This window comes from Pelmatolapia mariae, linkage group LG10_11 (genome assembly GCF_036321145.2).
Source record: "Pelmatolapia mariae isolate MD_Pm_ZW linkage group LG10_11, Pm_UMD_F_2, whole genome shotgun sequence".
NCBI classification, from domain to species: domain Eukaryota; kingdom Metazoa; phylum Chordata; class Actinopteri; order Cichliformes; family Cichlidae; genus Pelmatolapia; species Pelmatolapia mariae.
In genome coordinates, this window is record NC_086236.1 from 55422983 (window position 1) to 55441333 (window position 18351).

Below are 18351 nucleotides of genomic sequence, written 5' to 3' on the forward strand. Positions count from 1 at the left end.
GATTATTATTTACAAGAGTTGATTATTCTTATTTATTATAGGCATAATAAAATGAAATTATCTCCAATACCCACCACCATTATCCAGGTCAAGTCACCCCCAACCCCCTCCCTAATTCAGACAAAACAGCTCTACAGATCACACCAAATCTCAACTTGTATCCAAACGTTTTGTTTTTTAATTTAAGACAGTATGCTATGATATTGCTTTTTTATTGGAAATGCTATTTATTCCACCACTGAATACAAAAAACTTGTGAGTTATTTCAAAATGTCATCTTGATAATGGAAAGTTTAAAGTTGCTTTCGAAGAAACAAGTTCCATACACTTTGTATTTTGTATAATTTCTCCTTTCAATAGTTTTTCATTTTTCCTATGTTCTCTTAATACGGCTGTAACACACCTCTACCTCCACTTTGAAAAGTCAATTCCTTTTCCGGTTGCAGGTTATGTCTCTCTTGACGCGTTAAACAATTATTGGCAGTTCATGTGCAGTTGAAAGCTGAACCACGTCTTCTGTTGGTGTCATCTTTCTTTTGACTCCATTCATATTTTTTCTTCCCTAATTCATTTCTTGTAGGTTCATATTTATGATAAATACTTTTCATTATTCTGTCATTTGTAGTTCTGTTTATACCAGAGGTCAGTTAATAACTGAATTTTTTTTTAAAAAAGTGAATTATCTCCAAATAGCCTTGTGGTTAGAAAACCTTGAAGAAAATTGTTGTAACACAATTATTGCTGGACTATTTTACTACTTGCAGATACTCTGGGTTAGTGTCGTGAATGATTGAGGATCAGTGTTAGGTGGCATATATAGTTTGTTTGGTTTGTGGGAATACGGATAGGCTTCCTATTGTCGTTTCCGGTATTTGTTTTTCATATATGCACAGCAGATGCCAAAGATAACCATTGTTTATTGAAGACAGCCAGGAAGAACACGTTGTACTTCAGCCCAGCAGACTTCAAAAGCTCCTCAGCACTTTTATAGTTTGTTTCCTTTGGCACTGTGTTAAAAGAGCCCAATCGCAGGACACATTCCACGCGCTATATAAATATTAATTTACTACAGCAATGTCTCGCTCAGTGTGAAGCTAATGTTTCTGTTTTGTAAATGTTCCTCGGTCGTGCAAATCCTTTAAGAAATCAAGAAAGGTGTCACTTTGATCTTTTGCGTGGAAACCTAGACACAAACTGTTGTGATACACTCTGCTGACTCCTCCACGTGCTGCTGTCAGTCGTGCACTTAAACCTTGTTGTTGGAGAGCTGCGTGGATGAGCATGTATTCTCAGAGCCACTGAAACATGTTATTCTTTCTGAGGGTGGTACTGTATTATAGCGTCCCAGTTTTACTGCCATACCTTTAATGTGCAGCAGTATAGCTCTTTCTGTCAGTGTGACTGCTATACGACTCCTCAAAGACACAGAAATCTTAGATCACTGTCTGCGGTTGACAGGACGAGTCGACATTTGCATAGCTCATTGATGGCAGCTTCCTTTGATCCTACTTGCTGCGCCTAATTATCACAATTTCTTCATGCAGCCCGGCTCCCAGGATTCAGTCTCTTTACAAGGTATCTCTCCTTCATCCTCGTTCTCCTACGCCTTCTAACATCCTGCTTAAATGGATGAAAAACATATGGGGTACAGAAATCTCAACAGACTCGAGAAACAACAACTGTTCATAATTTCTGACAGGACAGTCTTGACTGGGAACAGATACAGAGAGAGAGAGACAGAAAGAGCGCGCTGCGGTTTTCTTCTGAGGAAAATGTTCATTTGGATAAAAGCACTAGTTTATGATCAAAGGCTGCCATGTAGAAGAATTGAAAAGCCAACACTGCATCGGCTTTATGGGCTCTCAGTATGCATTTGTGCAATGGATGTGGATTACCACGCTGGCAAAGGCGCAAAGTATTTCTAAACTAATCAACTGAGTATCACACTTTTAGACCAGTAATGTAAATCATAACCTCTTAAAAACTCAGAGGAGATGAGTGATAATTTCCATAGTTCGTGTGCAGCTCGGCTCACTTTCCTCTTACCGCGCATATAAGTAAGAGTGTAAGTTAACCCCCCCTCTATTTGAATCACCATTGGCACATAAAGGTATATTCCATTGCTTTCAGCAATGTACCTGAACAACGGTTGAGAGGATAAACATCAGACTGTTTGTTTTGTTTGGAGTTTTCTGACATTTTAAGTCTGCTTGAAACAGTGATAAAATCCCCATAACAATAAGGCTTTTGACTTTTCTTCCTTCTCCAGCTTGATTGCCTTTTAACAGCTGCCTGCTTTTGGAGAGACTACAGTGAAAAGAAAAGGGCCTGCAGACAGAGCAATTATGGTTTTATTTACCATGCCCGTTCTTACAGCTCTCCCTTTCTCTACTACCCCCTTTTTCTCTCACCTTTGTAATCACTGATCAGATTAGAGACAAGTTGAGCTCCCTCATGTGATTCATCTTACTCAAAAATTCACTGACAAATAGATATAATGGGAGCCAAACAATTAGGTATAAAAGATAACATGGCACTAAAGGGGCAATTCACACAAATGCAGTCTTTATGCATGAGGGGAAATCCATTCTGGGTTGGTCTTGATTATAGCATAAATCTTCTTCTTTTTTAATCTTAATTATAGACCTTTGACAGCATAATCAAATCCACCAATAAAATACTTACAAGCTTAATAAAACACGCAGTAAAGGTCATTGTAAAGGTGACAGTGATATGATTGAGCAGGTCTGGAGCGTGCAAATGAAGACAAATCCAACATTTGCTTTCCTTTTACATTCAGGAACAGCCTACAGGATCCACCTTTGAAGTGGAATGAAAAAGCTGTTGCCAGCAACAAACAAAGGGCACATTGTTTGAAGCCGGCAGCTGACATGCAAAGCAGCAGAGCATTCACAGAATGCAAAACATGTTCATACGAACAACGAAACCACCGATCTGTTCGTATAAACTGTGTACAGGACTGACGCATTTCAAACTCAGTCATCTTTTAACCTTTTGGTTTTTAGTCCACAATGGAAGACCGCAACATGTAAAAGCCCACAGTCCCAAATCATAACCATGTATCACTTTAAATTCCCGTGCATGGGCCTGTATCATAAAGGAGGAATATTAGGTAGAACTGCTCTTTTGTTGCTTTGTTGTAAGGTAACATTTTATATTTGCAGGACTTTGTTGGCAACCTTCCCAAAAAAACCCCATTGTTTATCTAGTTGATACAAACTTACCACAAGGTTAAATGCAATTAGCTTTTATTGCCACCTTTTCTTGATCTAGCTTGTCTTATTGCCCTTACTGAGACAACCATGCAAATCAGAAACTGTAATAAACGGAATTCTGTTTATGTCTAGAACTGCATTACAGCCTCAGTGCGCCCCCAAGTGGTGGACTCAGTGTATTAAAATCTCCAAAATGCATCCGACACTGCAATCAGGAAACAATGCTGTTTATTACAATGTTATATACAAAATAAAACCAATAAACAACAAACCCAGATAGTTTAAATTGGATTTATCACATTCATTTATAAAAAAAACAACAAAAAGAAACATGCGAACAGAGCACAAAGCAGATTGTATGTGAAGGGTAAAGTCCACTCACGTTTTTGTTTTGTTTTTTTTACATCAAATGATTCCTGCACAGGCATAAACCCCCTCTGTAGGGGACGCAGCCAGCTGAGCTTACAAACTTGTCAGATGAAATAAGCGACCTTGAATGGGACCAATTAACAAGAACACATAATAACACACACAGGTTAACCGTTCATAACAAACTGCAACATGTTTACTATATTTTCGATTTGTTGTCCGGTGAGTCTGTTGGCCCATTGTGGGACTCACATTTCTTTTCAACAAGCTGTCATGTCAGCATAGCTACACACTGACTGATCTAATGTCTGTGCACAAATAGTATAGGTTTAAAAAAAGAAAAAAAAGAAACAGTTATGGTTAAAGCAACAAAAATTAAATACTTTGGAAGTGAGAAAAGAGTAAACATATTTGTTAATAGCATATAAAACAGAAAAATTCAAGCATTGGGGGCTACAACTTAAAATTACAATTCCTCTGTCGACATAGATATGGTCTTGGTCATTTAAGAGAGTAGCACCAGCAAAATTACCTGAATAAACACTTTTGTGTTACAGCACTTGTTAAAATAGCATTTGTGTATATATATTGAATGTAGTGCTGACAAATGAACTGATTAAGCTCTATAAAAAAGATGTTTTATAGGTTTTAAACCACAAACAAGGTACAATCAGTCAGCCTGTGGGAATTTCAGCAGGTTCAGATACCATTGACCAAGTTAGCTTTTTCCTCCTTCTGTTTTTCCACAGCTTGGCTCATAGCCTCCAGAAACCTCTCAAGCGTTACTGTTGGTGTCTGCAAGAAAACAAACCCTTTTAAAAAGCCCATGTGAATCTTATTTTTGTCAGGAGAACAATAATCAAAACCTACCTTTACAAAGAGTGCATGGGCTATAAATGGTAACTTCCTGAGTGCTCTTCCGCTCAAACCTTTGCTTTTTCTGAAAAGAAAAAGAAAAACTGAGCATTGGCCTCCGTCTCTTTTCGCTTCCCACACTCTGATTTAGATGCTGCTTATTGGAGTGTGTACTTACATAGCAATGTTCCTCAGGTTTAGACTGTGTTCGGACACCTCACTCTTTGCAAAGCCCATAGTCTCGAGCTCAAACATGGTAAACAGCTGCTGCCGGGGGTAGATGATCTGGCACTGTGTACATCCGAGATCACAACTCAGAGACATGTCGGAATAAAATTGCATTTCATTTACATAAGCTGAATTTTAAAAGTGCTGCTTATAATTCTTCTGTCAAGAAATTTCTGCAAAAAAACCTAAATACAGGAAGAATGTCCTGTGTGAGAAAACTGAGAATTTATGTTAATTTCACAGCTAGTCACTGCCCCGTACAGACCTTTGCACATCTGTAGTCCTTTGCCGCACTGCGATTACAAAGCATACGTGACTTTGGGATGTTTTTAGCTCAAATTTTTAATGTACACTTGGTGGTCTGTTCAGATTGGATCACGTTCACAACATAAACGAACCGCTCTGGAGTTCCTTTGGAGACCACCTCCTCCAAAGGTTCTCGTGGGGTTGTTTTGGTTTGCACCTGAATGCAGTTATTTGCATCCAAGTATGTCACATTTGACCTCTGACCTTACTTTTACATTTCACATCTTTCAAGTTGACCCCAAAATGCATTTTATCTTTTCAAGAGAATGAGCTGCCTAGTTAGATATGTACTGTAGTAAAATATCATATTATACAACATTATAACAAGCCCAAGTTACAAATCAGTACCGCTTTGCTTTCCTTAAATATGCTTAAATTGTATTTTGCACCGTGACTTTTTTTTTTTTTTTTTTTTTTAATTGTTCTATCAATATTTTGTTGGAATAAACTGCTATATGGACATTATGTAGCCCTTTTATCAAGAGCAATTTACAGTGTCTTCATTCAGTTACACAAACACTCATACAGAGATTGCAAAGTACAATGCCTGGCACTGGACAGCATGGTGGGCACTGCACCAGATGGCTGCCATACGTATGTAACATTTCAAGAAACTGACATTCGTTTCCTACTGGCAAAGTGCTCTTTTTGGTCAGGTGGTTACTACGCAATATGGTGACATCATAATATCTAATATAGACCTGTCTGCCAAGTTTGGTTGCCCATCTCGTGATCGTGTAGTTGCAATTTTAGATGGAAAAACATTTAAGTCAGATGTGTTTCACTTTAGAAGTGGAAATAAACTGCTGCCAGATTACTGGATTACCTTCATCAGCTCCTCCAGGCAGGAGAGGTAGATGTTGTAAATGCCTTTTTCAGATGGCGGTCCAATGTACTGCTTGATATCAGCTCTGTCTACAAAGGCCAAGTCGATTTTTTCTGTCACATTGGAGGTCGTCAGGATCACTACATTGGAATGTCTGAAATATGAGTCCAAAAGCCAACACAGAACAACTTGTTTAAAGTACGACATAATAAATAATACAAAACTCTGATCTAAAGATGTGTAAGTAAATAATCCATCCATCTACTTTCTGTCACTCCAAGTTTGGGTCAGTAGCAGTTTTAGCAGAAAAACTCAGACTTCAGTCTCCACAGCCACCCAAAAAGGTTACGTCTCATGGAAATGTTATGTTCCTAGCCAGCCAAGAGACATATTTTCTTCAAGTATGCCCCGGTTCTGCCTCAGAGCCTCCTGTTTAGATGCCCAAACCATATCAGCTGCCCCTTTCAATGTAGATGTGTAGCAGCTCAACTCTGGGCTCCTCTGTCTTAAAGGGAGAACCAAGATAACCTACAGAGGAAGCTCATTTCCACCACTTGTCTCTGCAATTTCAATCTTTTGGTCTCTACTGAAAGCTTTTAACCAGCTTTTAACCATGTGTTAAGCAACAGCTTCATTTTCACACCGCTCTCTCTCCACCACAACAGACTAGTACAGAGTCGATCTCTAATTTAAAACAAATAAAATCACTAAGAAAGCTTTGCATTCTGACCGTTTGATCTGGTCCAGCTGCGTGAGGACAGAGTTGACCACACGAATGGCATCAGAAGGCTCTGTTCCTGCCTGGCAGGCATTTCTTGCTGCTGTCAAACTCTCTACCTGTTCACAAAAGAGAAACGGTTTCAATCACACTTCAACATAACAAAGTACAACGAGTTGGCAAGAAGTTCTTCTGTCTTAGATAAACATAAAAGACACAGAAGTAAATCAAAATGAAATAAATACACTTCATTTGGGGGTTTTACCTCATCAATCAGAACAAACACAAGAGCATCTTTGTCATCAATCAGCTGTTGGATCTTTTGAAACATCTTTGTGACCAGCTTGCCACTCTGTGAAAAATAGGCATAATTAGCTACAGGAGACAAACAATACTAGTAACAAAAACATAGAAAAAAAAAAAAAAGGCCCAGGTGTACCTCTGAGAACCACTTTGAGAACAAACTGTGGCTGTTTATCTCAACAAATTGGCCATATAAATACCTGCAGGGGAGAAAAAAAAGGTGTAATGGAAATGAAAAGTGCAGGTGTAGTCATAGCTGGAGCGGTTTCACTATAATGAGGACGATCTTACCGACTTGACAGTCTGATTGACAGTTTCTGGGCGAGAGCTTTGCACAGTGATGTTTTCCCTGTGCCTGGAGGTCCTGAATGTGGGCAAACAAAGAGAGACATTCATTATTTTTTGTTCCAATGTAATAACAATCACTGTAGAAATTCCCTTCTTAAATATTTACCATGAAGCAGAACAACACGATTCCATGAAATCAGGTTGCTGTCAACGTTTTTGTCTGAGAAATAAATTGTTGTTGTGACATAATCCAGGAGCTAGAGAAAAAGGGAAATAAGGTAAAGTTAAGAAGCATTAGGTTACACATCAGGTTATTTGATCATTTTTCCTAATTCCTAAACAGCTGTAATTTATTTTACCTGAGTTTTGACTCCAGTTTCATAAACCAGACTTTCCCAAATCCCATGAAATTCAGCTGTTAAAAAGAAAAAACAAAGCAATTTAACATATATAATAGAATATAAAATGCTTATGAGCTACAAGAAAAAAAATATCATCCTCAGTAGCACAACATGCTCACCAAGCTTTACACCCACAGATCTCGAATGCTAAACCAAGATTATTTTATTTTTATCCCATAAAAAGAATAAATAAAAAGCAGATGCTCCGCCAGCTACATGGCAGCAGGATCTTGAGGCCTGTTTGACAGAAACATGTAGCCTGTACATTTGTAACAAGAACATCATAATGTAAAATACTGATACATTTGCAAAGTAGGTTTTGGTCATGCTGGATTCAAACACACAAATGAAATCCCAATTTTGATACTAGTAAAAAGTAAAGAAACGTTTAAATAAGTGCTTCTTTCTGCTGTATAATACTCATTCCTACTCTTAATATGATCCATAAACATTTCAGCACAGACCTTGTACCATAAAGATACAAAAATTTCATTTAAAAAGATTTTGGTTAAATACGGCAGTTTGTAACTCAATGCAGCAAGATTGCAGGGTCACATGGATCCAATATCTTCGCCCCCTACTTTTTGAAAGCTGCGTTGGAGATGTTTCGTGACCATCAATCATTGCTCTCCAGTCCTTTACTCCCTGTTAAATGAGATGTTTTTTCTGAGAATCTCCGGATGATAGATGTTGCTGGAACATACCCAAACGACCATTTCCATCCTACATACATCCTATATTATACTATTATCCTCCACTATATGCAGATGGCGTCACATTGATTGTCCAAATATCTAATCAAAAAACAAGATGGTCCACAGAACAATGAAAAGAAGATCCAGCATCTGGTGATATAGTCCTCTAAAAACAACCTTGACCTTAATATTAAAGAGACCAAAGAAATGATGTCTACATTGCTGAGGACTTGATTTGGTCTCTTTATCTCCCGTCTGATAAAGAAGGCCCCGTGTCGCCACCACTTCATGAGGCGGCTGAAAAGGGCCCATTTGTCACAAAACAAGTTTCTCCACTTCTCCAGCTTCACCACTGTACAAATACTATAGCATTATTTTCCATGTTCCCATCTTACAGTTTGGTACAGCAACTCTGCTTTGGCTGACGAAAGGGCACTGCAGAGGAAAGTCACAGCAGCTGAGCGTACTGTTAGCAATCAGCTACCTGTCATCAAAGATATCTACCAAAAAACACTGCCACCAAGTGTTTTTGAAATGCCACCAAGGCTCATTTTTTCCTTTCTCCACCCCAGGACAGTAAATCTCTCATGTCTCTATAACAATATGTTCCAAAGTCCTTTATGAATGACTTATTAAATGCATAGTCATACACTGTTTTGCACACAATCACTAGACCAGAAACTGTCACACACTGCCAACAACAACAACAACAACTGCAACCTACCTATAAGAGACTAATCAGCTTTTTTCCCCCCCATACGGCACAATTTATTGCACTGGTTTTGCTTTAATGACGGTAAAGCGAATTAAACTGAACGCAGTGTTACCTGCAGGCAGTAACCAGTGGTTTGCAGCTGAAAGCTCCTCATCCTCCTCCAAAGTGAGCATGCTAGGTCCATCTTCGCTCAATGTGAAGATGTGAAAAGAGACACAGCAGTTCTTCAAATCAAGGGGCTGAAAGGGAGAAAAAAATTAATAAGTATAAAGCTTTAAAAATACAATGATACTGCAGAGCTTTCATCCCCAAAACAAACTGAAATAACAGACCTGTGTAACTATTTCTTCTAGAACATCTATAACCACAGATGCCACATGCTTCTGAAGGAAGTCATCGTCAAACTCTGTCCATCTGTAGTTTCCAAACACCATGCTGTGACAGTTCAGTAAACTCTGAACATGCATTTTCACCTCAGACCGTTTAGCTGTGCTGAAATATGAAAGACAAATCACAAGAAGGCATGCGTGTATATATCTAGCTTCTGGCTGGTACTATGACAATACCATTGCTGATTTGTTTTAAATAAACGTTATCGTCAGACATGACTTGAAAGATATTTAAATCTTTGGTGGAAAAAAGGAGTCATTTGAGTTCAAAGGGTCAAAATAAACCAAAGGAGGCATTTTAGCTCATGTCCCTTATCACCTGTGTATGGGTTTGACCTAATAATAACTTCACTGTTTACACTAGGATTAAACTACCCACCTGTCAGATTTAACGTGAACTTCCACATGGATTTTTGGTATGAGGTTTCCCGTCTCCATCCTGTCATCCTCCATTACCGAAGAACTGTGAACACCAGAGCAATAACTGCGGCTTTAACAACAGCAAGTCTCAGAGGGCTTCGCATGTATTTTATTAAGTCCTGCACCAAAACCCATCACTACATCGCGTTAGCAAGCTAGCTAACCCGGGTAAGGCTGTAAACGTGAGCTAGCTAACCCAGCTGTCTCATATGAACAAAACAACCTGCTGAGGTGACAAAACAAAACCCAAACCTTAAAACATTAGCGTCGTCAAACTGGTAACGCTTATCAATCAAACATCTGGTATATTTTACTATCAACCGTGTGCTGCCGATGTTTATCAGTCGAATTCCGCGCGTTTTGTTTAAACCGGAAATACAACAGTAGTTTTTGTAGCGTCACGTCTGCCCACCATCTCTCTTGTTGCCAAGATCGTAACTCGTCACAGCTAGGCTAACGATAGCGACCACTGTTAACTGGAATAAATTTACGACGAGCATTTGAACAGAAACATGGGGAAAAAACATAAGAAGCATAAACCGGAATGGAGAACAGTTGACGGTACATTAGAGCACATTTTATTTGCACACCGAGCGCTCACTGCAGCGTCGCTTTTGTTCTAGCTAGCATTATGTTAGCTAGCATTAAAGCTGACAGAGTTTAGTTTATGTATAGTAGCTCCATTCATTCATTCATCTACTGGTGGAATTATTTAGAGCTAAAATCTCGCATTAATCACTTTGCTGCATTACGTTGTATACTATTTTTTCTTATTGTTGTTTGTTTTACGTTATAAATTATTATAAAACAGTTCTAAAAATTACAAACTGTATTTGGGTTGTAAGTAGAAAAAAATACATAAACAACATAAAAATACATACATAAAAAATAAACAACAAAGAGATTATTATGCCTTTTATTTTATATAAACCAGAGAGTTTATTATGCCTTTTTTATATAATAACCAGTTTGGCGTGTAAAGTCTTTTGTTTTTTAAAGAAAATCTGCATGTTAATGTCAACTTCTTTCATACTGCCCTTCTACTCTGTCACTGCTATTTGCCTGACACAAAACCTTTACCTATTCTTCGTTTTGGTTGTAGACTATGAGGACAAAGCTCTTGAGAAGCCTCTGAAGCTTGTGCTTAAAGTTGGAGGAAGCGAAGTGACTGAACTCTCTGGGTCAGGCCATGACTCCAGCTACTACGATGACAGATCAGACCACGAGCGAGAACGTCACAAAGAAAAGAAGAAAAAAAAGAAGAAAAAGTCTGAAAAGGATAAAGACAAATATGTAGATGATGAGGAGAGAAGGCGAAGAAAGGTTAGTTAGCTGAAGATCGTTCTTCTGCGTGACTAATGCACCATTTACTACTTTAAGTTGTTTGTTTTTTAATTGGCTTTCATTTCATTGGGGTGGCTGTAACTCAGGAGGTAGAGCAGGTCATCTACTGATCGGAAGGTTGGTGGTTTGATCTCTGGCTGCTCCAGTCTGCATGCCATATATCCTTGGGCAAGATACTGATACTGATGCTCTCTGATGCATCCATTGACGTATGAATGTTTTTGATTGGTAGATTGCACTTAAGTGTCAAAGACAGTGCTTGTGTGAATGAGGCTTCTTGTATAAAGCGCTTTGGGTGCTCTGGGAGAGTAGAAAAGTGCTATATAACAATCAGTCCATTTACTATTTACCATTTCACAGGAGGAGAAAAGGAAGAAGAGGGAGCGGGAGCAGAGTGAATCAGAGGCGGCAGCAGTGACTGTTGCTAGTAGTAGTAGTGGTGGTGGTGCTGGACCTGTTGAACCATTCACACTGTCAAAAAGTATTGGATTGGAGGTGATAAAACTTAAATCTTAAGATTGTGACCAATAAATTATTTATGGTTATTTTTGACAAGTTGTTTACATTCTGTGTGTATCTCTACAGCCAGAAGAGAAAAAGAAGAAGAAAGAAAGGTTTGAAATAGAGCCCGAAGGGGAGGAGTTTCACCCCACTGTGAAGGTGGACGTAGAACAACCAGGAGACAGGCCAGTCAGAGCGTGCCGGACACAGCAAGGCAAGACTACCTGTCTATAAGCACATACAATTTTTACAAGCATTTTTTATTTGGGCAAAAATTTACTTGTAAGTTTATGTTTGCCCGATTTAGAGAATGAGTCCACACCACGGCAACAGCTGCTAGAGCACTTTCTGAGGCAGCTGCAGAGGTAAGAAGAATGTTGTCTGTTTACAGCAAAATCTTCCAAATGCAAGCACTGCAGATGCCTTCATTGCATTTGATACCCTCAAATGAAAGCTGAGAGTCTACACATGTCCATGTCCATTATGTAACTATAACTAGAAAATGTTTCGGTAAACAGGTAAAAAAACAGAACTTGTGTCAGTGTCCAAATATATGTGGCCCTAACTGTACATGTTACGATGAGCGCAGTCCACAGTAGTTCTGTTTCCTTTTTTATACCAGTAGGTTAAAAATGTCAGTTTTGCATGTGTCTTTTCCCACAGTCCACTTGGCAGATTAGCATGAGCTTAGATAAACACATATATTCTCTTAGAGAGGGAGCTTCGCATTACTTTCCTGCTAATAGTACTCTAAAAATAGAGTATTTTGCATTTGCTGTTGTGTCGTGGAACACCAGCATGCTACATTTTGAACATGGCAATAAATATTGCTCCTTTGACATGCTTTCAAACATTAACCTAGCAGATAATGAATTATTATTCTTTTGAAGAACTGAGGGGAAGCCCTGTTTGTTTATCACAGATTACAAAATGTGGCATGTGAATAAGGCTACATTATGAAATTCTTTGTTTGATAAAAGCACAGCAAGATCCATTAATAATGACCATTTTGACCTGAAAGATAACGTTCTTGATCAGATCAGAACACTGGGCAAGTCTAAACAACTCTAAAAGCTGGTGCTTTCAATAACATTGATGGTGTGTCTCTCATCTTTCCAGGAAAGATCCCCATGGGTTCTTTGCATTTCCAGTAACAGATGCAATCGCTCCTGGTTACTCAATGATCATCAAACATCCTATGGACTTCAGCACCATGAAAGACAAGAATAGAAACAATGAATATAAAACAGTAACAGAATTTAAGGTGAGGGTGCCTTTAACATCTAATTGTGAATTAGATTTTCTTCCCAGCTTAAAGATGTTGGGCATTAAACCTGCAGCCTTCATAGTTGACTGAACACTTTTTGTTCCTCAGGCTGATTTTAAACTGATGTGTGACAATGCCATGGTATACAACCGACCAGAGACTGTCTACTACAAGGCTGCAAAGAAATTGCTTCACACAGGATTCAAGATGATGAGCAAGGTAACACGGTCAAGCAAACCAAAGGCAAAAACACTTTATTCATTTGTTATAGCAACAGTGTATGATTGTTGTTGATGTGTACATTATATTGTTGTTTTATAAAGATAAAACAGCACAGCAACAGAGATCACAAAGGACGTTATTAGCAGTCAAATCATGTTCCATACAGTGTGTTCCACAGTTATGGAATATATTCAAAGCGCTGTTATTTTTAGTAGCAGAGTTGTACGACTCTCACATACAAATAAAACTGATTTGGGTGTTGCAATCCAACGAATCACTCCGAAGATATACCATTAATTTAAACAATATTCAATCGACTGCAAATGTTGTTAACTAATGCTACTAGTAATGCAAACCTTGATGTTCTAAACCTAAAACTTGAGGATATATGTTTTTGCTTTGGTTAAAATATGCTGTCACACGTTTATGGAATCAGTGCAAATGCTTTACTACCAATATCATTGTTTATTATTGCTTTTCCATAAAAGTGGAATTTATGCAATGAATGTAAATATTGTGTCTTTTTTTTTCTTTCTACTCGTTGTCCAGGAACGGCTTTTGGCTCTGAAACGCAGCATGTCATTCATGCAGGACATGGATTTTACCCAGCAAGCAGCCATTTTGGGGGATGAAGACCTGACAGCTGACATTCCTCCTCCAGAGACAATCCGCATTCCAATGGAATCTCCAAGGAAGCCCAGGAAACAGCCAGCCAAGGACATGAAGGAAGTCATCAGGTATTCCCTGAACAGTGTCTACATTTTATGTCACCTTTACTTTTTTTGCAAACGTGTTCAGACGAACATATTCAGAGAAGCCAGTGGGGAAGTGCCTGACACTGGATGCATTGTGAATCTTGTCACACAACACCTCGTCTGTGTACTGATACTGTGTAACATTTCTGCCGTCTCAGTTACCTGTATGAACCAGAGGGAAACGCATGCAGCTTGACTGACAGCACAGCAGAGGAGCATGTTCTGGCACTGGTTGAACATTCTGCAGATGAAGCTCACGACCGCATCAACAGATACATGCCAAACTCCAAGGTTTTACACTTTGAACACTTTTTATACAATCCAGTTGTATCCAATGTTTACACAAGTTATAGCTCTTTTTTTATTATTAGAGCTGACAGCTTTTAAAGCCTTTAATTTACCCAGTGTTTTGCTTTTTCAGATGGGGTATTTGCGTAAGGAGTCTGACGCTTCTCTTTTGTATACTGTTGTAAATCAACTCGATCCTGATGCAGAAGGTTTGCTATCACTACACGGCCTTTTATATATCTACTAAAACCTTTTTACTTCTGCTATATCATTATAATATGTGATATCGCTGTAAGAACCCAGTTTGATTTATTGTTTTGCAGAGGAAGAGACCCATAAAGTGGATCTAAGTTCTCTGTCAAATAAGCTTCTGCCTGGGTTAACAACCCTGGGCTTCAAAGATGACAGGAGACACAAAGGTATGTGATAATATACACTTTCGTTGATTTACTTAATCTTAATTATTTTAAATAGTTCATGCTTTTTAACAAGTTTCTTTCTCTTTGTATAGTGACCTTTCTTAGCAGTGCCTACAACGTCCAGAGCCTCCAGAAAAACTCTGTCTTTGCAGACTTGTTACCTGATGAGATGGACATGCTCTATTCAGCCTATGGAGATGACACAGGGGTTCAGTGCGCTTTAAGGTAGGCGGTCATGTTTTTTGATCGCACTGATAAATTATCCAGTTGTGGTAAGTTTTTAATTTTTGATCACCTTTTTTCACCACTTAAGTATACAGGAGTTTGTCAAGGGCTGCAGCGGTGTCACCAAGCATTGGGTTGATGGGCTCCTGGACAAGATGACCGCAGGCGATCACACAAAAGCTGTCAATCAGATACGACAGGTATAGTCTCTTTTTTTTCTCTTCTTCTTCTTCTTTTTCTTTTTTTGCTTGCTTAAAGAAAAGTTTAGTTCCTCTGCTGCGTTTATGAAGCTTCTTTATTCTAAACATTTCAGAAGAGAAATATAATGCTGAAACCTGACGAAACCAAATCGAACATCTGTGACATGCAGGTACGCTGTGGCTCATGAAAGGAGATACTATAATATGTTTTGATTATTGTTTTTCTTGTTTCGACTGAAATGATTGACTAATTCAAGCTGGATATTTTCTGTTCAGATGGCAGACGGAGCTGGCCTGGGAGAGGGGAGTTCAGTGCTGGATTTCATGTCAATGAAGACTTATCCAGATATGTCTCTGGATATCACCATGCTTAACTCATTAGGTGATTGTTCTCTATCAACATGCTATATATACACATTCACATTTCTATATCAGTAATTCAGATACAATGACATTTAGATAAGAGAAGCCAGGTAAACGTGATGTTACCATAGGGGTAGGTAAATATTTGGAGTTGCTGGAATAAAGGGCATTATTTCCATGTAAACATGTTTACTATTTTTCAGCACATGCGGCAGCCACGTCTCCTTCATTGACATAGAACAGAAATGCTGAATTTGCTGTTTCACTTTCTTTTCCACTGAATCTGTACTCAAAGTTTAAAGGAGCTTTCTATGGGAAAAATGTATAGTGTTCTACTTAACAAAATTCAGCTGAATTGTGCAAGTTTTAGTTTAGTTTTTTATGGATGTGCGTCCTTATTAAGGTCGCGTGAAGTGCCCTTTAATTCCCGATAATGAAGCCATATTTATTTTTTTGATATCAGGCAAAACGGTGAAAAAAGAGCCAGGTAATGAGGAGGGCCAGCAGCCTTTTGATGATGCTGATAAACTCCTGCAGGAGTTCCAAGAAGCGCAGGTGGACAGAGTTGGCTCCAGACCCTCATCCAACCTGTCCTCACTCTCTAATGCCTCTGAGAGGGACCAGCACCACTTAGGTATCTCCAGCAAATGCCTTCTTTTCCCTTTATTTTAATGATTATATGAAATGAGCTGCTAGTGCCAGCAATACAACATAAGAACCATTTTTTCGTGCATCCATAGGGAGCCCATCTCATCTGGGTGTTGGGGACCAGTCTGAAATGGTTCATGATCCCTATGAGTTCCTGCAGTCTCCAGAGCCAGAGAACACGGCCAACAGCTGACCACACACTGCCGCGCTGTTATCCTGTTGCTAACCTCTCTGGCTACTCTGTTATGGACTGTTGGATTGCAGTGAAGAAAGCAGAAGCCTCAGACCTTTGTTAAAGACTGAACATAACTGTACAGACTAGTGTAATTGTATGTTTTTGTATGAGTTGCAGCACTTGAAAAATAAATGTTTGTGCTTGTGTTTGTGAATGTGTGCACAAATCTCTTACTTATTCTGATTATATACAGTGTTGTTAAAAAGCATTTGCCCTCTTCTTGAGTCCTTTTTTTTTGCATGTAAATGCAAAATGCAGTTTTTAAATGCTGATTTCATTTATTAAGGTAATTAAATAAAGGTCGGTCATTCTCCTTTTCTGGTAAAGAGCAGAATTCATGGTTGGAGCAATTACGGCAAGTCATCCAGCCCCAGACGATAATACTGTCACCACTATGGACTGCTGGTGTGATGTATTTTTGTGAAATTCGATGTTTTACTGCAGATGTAACAGGAATCGAACCTTCCATAAAGTTCAGCTTTTATCTGTGGGTTTTAAGTGGTGGAAATGAACTTTCTCTAAAGGGTGGCTGACCTCTCCCTTAGAGATAGGGTGAGGATTTTGGCCATCCGGACGTCAGAGTAGAGCCTCTACCCCTGCACGTTGAAAGAAGCCAGTACAGGTGGTTCAGGCATCTGACAAGGATGCCTCCTGGGTGAGGTGTCCTGGGCATGTTCCACCAGGAGGAGGCCTGGTGCAGACCCAGGACACGCTGGTGAAACCATATCTCCTGGCTGGCCTGGAGAAGGTGGCTGGGGGGAGGGAGGTTTGAGCTTCTCTGCTTAGGCCGCTGGCCCTGTGACTCGGCCCGGATAAGTCACAGGGGCCGAGTTCTGTCATGTCATTTTTATTCAGTATTTTTCTTATTGTCGAATCATTAACTGAAACTAGTGAGCCCTGCAGTTCTTTAGATGCTGTTCTTTTGTGATCTCCTGGATGAGTCACTGATGTGCAATGGCTCTCACTGTGGTTGACTAGAAATGTTTAGTCTTTTTCAGCGATAGATGTCAATTACTTTCTCATCTGTTCTTCAGTTTCTGTAGATAGTGGTATGATGTCATAGGTGTTGCTTTTTGGACTTGTTTAGCTTGCATGACCTTGTAAGATCGGTTCTATTTAAGTGATTTATTGATTCAATCACAATTAACTATTTTAAAGGTGTGTGTGTGTGTGTGTGTGTGTGTGTGTGTGTGTGTGTGTGTGTGTGTGTGTGTGTGTGTGTGTGTGTGTGTGTACGGGTTCGTACTATCCTGGTGGGGACCAAAATCTGACTTTTACTATCCTGGTGGGGACTTTCTGCACCGTGGGGACCAAAATCCAGGTCCCCTCGGGGTTGAAAGCAATTTTCACACTCAAAATGCGGTTTTACTGTCAGGGTTACAATTAGGTTATGGTTAGGTTTAGGGTAAGGGTTAGGCATTCATTTTTAATGGTTAGGGATAGGGTAAGGGGCTAGGGAAAGCATTATGTCAATGGGATGTCCCCACGAGGATAGCAAACCAGACGTGTGTGTGTGCGTGTGTGTGTGTGTGTGTTGGGGGGGGGTGCTAACTTTTTCCACACAGGGCCAGGAAGGCTTGAATAAATACAAATAAATAAATGTATAAATAAAACTTTGTCTAATATTACAATTTCATTGATGATGTGAAGCATGTAAGTCTGACATCGCTGCAAAAAATAAGAAAACAGAAAGGGTACAAGTACTTTCTCACAGCACTGTATATACACTGTGGGAGCACAAAAATAGGAAATGTCGTGCATTTGCAGCTAAAACGTAGTTTCAGAGTAACTGAACTGCTGAGTCCTCGGGTTTTCAGCATGGGTAAGCTTCCACCTGTAAATTCTAACTGAGCAATGTACGCTGTTTGTCTCGGTGTGTTGGGGAAGTGAAACTGAAGAACTATGGGTGCTGCTACATATGCATTTAGCACGGTCTAATATGAGTTGAAAATAAAGCACGGGCTTTAGTTTTGAAAGCAGAAGTACCCTGTGAGGACATATGTCTGTCTGCAGTTCCTTCTTGTTCTGTGGAAGCATTGAACATTGGTTTCAAATTCCCTGACACCTGTAAGTATTTAATAGTGCGTTTAATAGGCGAGTTGCATGCATATCATCTGGCGAGTCAAGATTGACAA

At 39.3% G+C, this 18351-nt stretch overlaps 2 protein-coding genes across 2 annotated transcripts; one reads left to right on the forward strand and one right to left on the reverse strand.

Moving 5' to 3' along the window:
* Positions 1 to 3574: 3574 nt before the first annotated feature.
* On the reverse strand, positions 3575 to 10095 carry trip13 (thyroid hormone receptor interactor 13). Its single transcript, XM_063487447.1, has 14 exons — positions 10002 to 10095; positions 9709 to 9792; positions 9273 to 9432; positions 9053 to 9179; positions 7489 to 7544; positions 7296 to 7386; positions 7133 to 7205; positions 6978 to 7041; positions 6804 to 6890; positions 6551 to 6657; positions 5821 to 5974; positions 4639 to 4751; positions 4476 to 4545; positions 3575 to 4400 (listed from the first exon to the last, which is right to left on the reverse strand). Exons 2-14 carry the CDS (start codon positions 9780 to 9782, stop codon positions 4305 to 4307), a joined length of 1272 nt encoding a protein of 423 aa, XP_063343517.1. The 5' UTR covers positions 9783 to 9792; positions 10002 to 10095; the 3' UTR covers positions 3575 to 4304.
* A 69-nt stretch (positions 10096 to 10164) lies between these two features.
* Positions 10165 to 16370, forward strand: brd9 (bromodomain containing 9). The gene is made up of 17 exons (XM_063486008.1): positions 10165 to 10310; positions 10852 to 11072; positions 11454 to 11588; positions 11679 to 11808; positions 11902 to 11959; positions 12714 to 12858; positions 12970 to 13080; positions 13633 to 13820; positions 13997 to 14129; positions 14260 to 14335; positions 14450 to 14545; positions 14638 to 14770; positions 14859 to 14970; positions 15084 to 15140; positions 15247 to 15352; positions 15797 to 15967; positions 16074 to 16370. The coding sequence occupies exons 1-17, from the start codon at positions 10262 to 10264 to the stop codon at positions 16172 to 16174; spliced, it is 2022 nt and encodes a 673-aa protein (XP_063342078.1). The 5' UTR covers positions 10165 to 10261; the 3' UTR covers positions 16175 to 16370.
* The last annotated feature ends 1981 nt before the right edge of the window (positions 16371 to 18351 follow it).

What these genes read in the sequence shown, in the direction of transcription:
- brd9 (XM_063486008.1), top strand. Translation starts at nt 10,262, where the DNA reads ATGGGGAAAAAACATAAGAAGCATAAACCGGAATGGAGAACAGTTGAC. An exon ending in CAAAAAGTATTGGATTGGAG is followed by an intron (nt 11,589 to 11,678) that starts GTGATAAAACTT and finishes GTATCTCTACAG; the next exon opens with CCAGAAGAGAAAAAGAAGAA. An exon ending in GAGGGACCAGCACCACTTAG is followed by an intron (nt 15,968 to 16,073) that starts GTATCTCCAGCA and finishes GTGCATCCATAG; the next exon opens with GGAGCCCATCTCATCTGGGT.
- trip13 (XM_063487447.1), bottom strand. Translation starts at nt 9,782, where the DNA reads ATGGAGGATGACAGGATGGAGACGGGAAACCTCATACCAAAAATCCAT. An exon ending in AAACTGGAGTCAAAACTCAG is followed by an intron (nt 7,387 to 7,488) that starts GTAAAATAAATT and finishes CTTTTTCTCTAG; the next exon opens with CTCCTGGATTATGTCACAAC. An exon ending in TGTTTGTTCTGATTGATGAG is followed by an intron (nt 6,658 to 6,803) that starts GTAAAACCCCCA and finishes TTTTGTGAACAG; the next exon opens with GTAGAGAGTTTGACAGCAGC.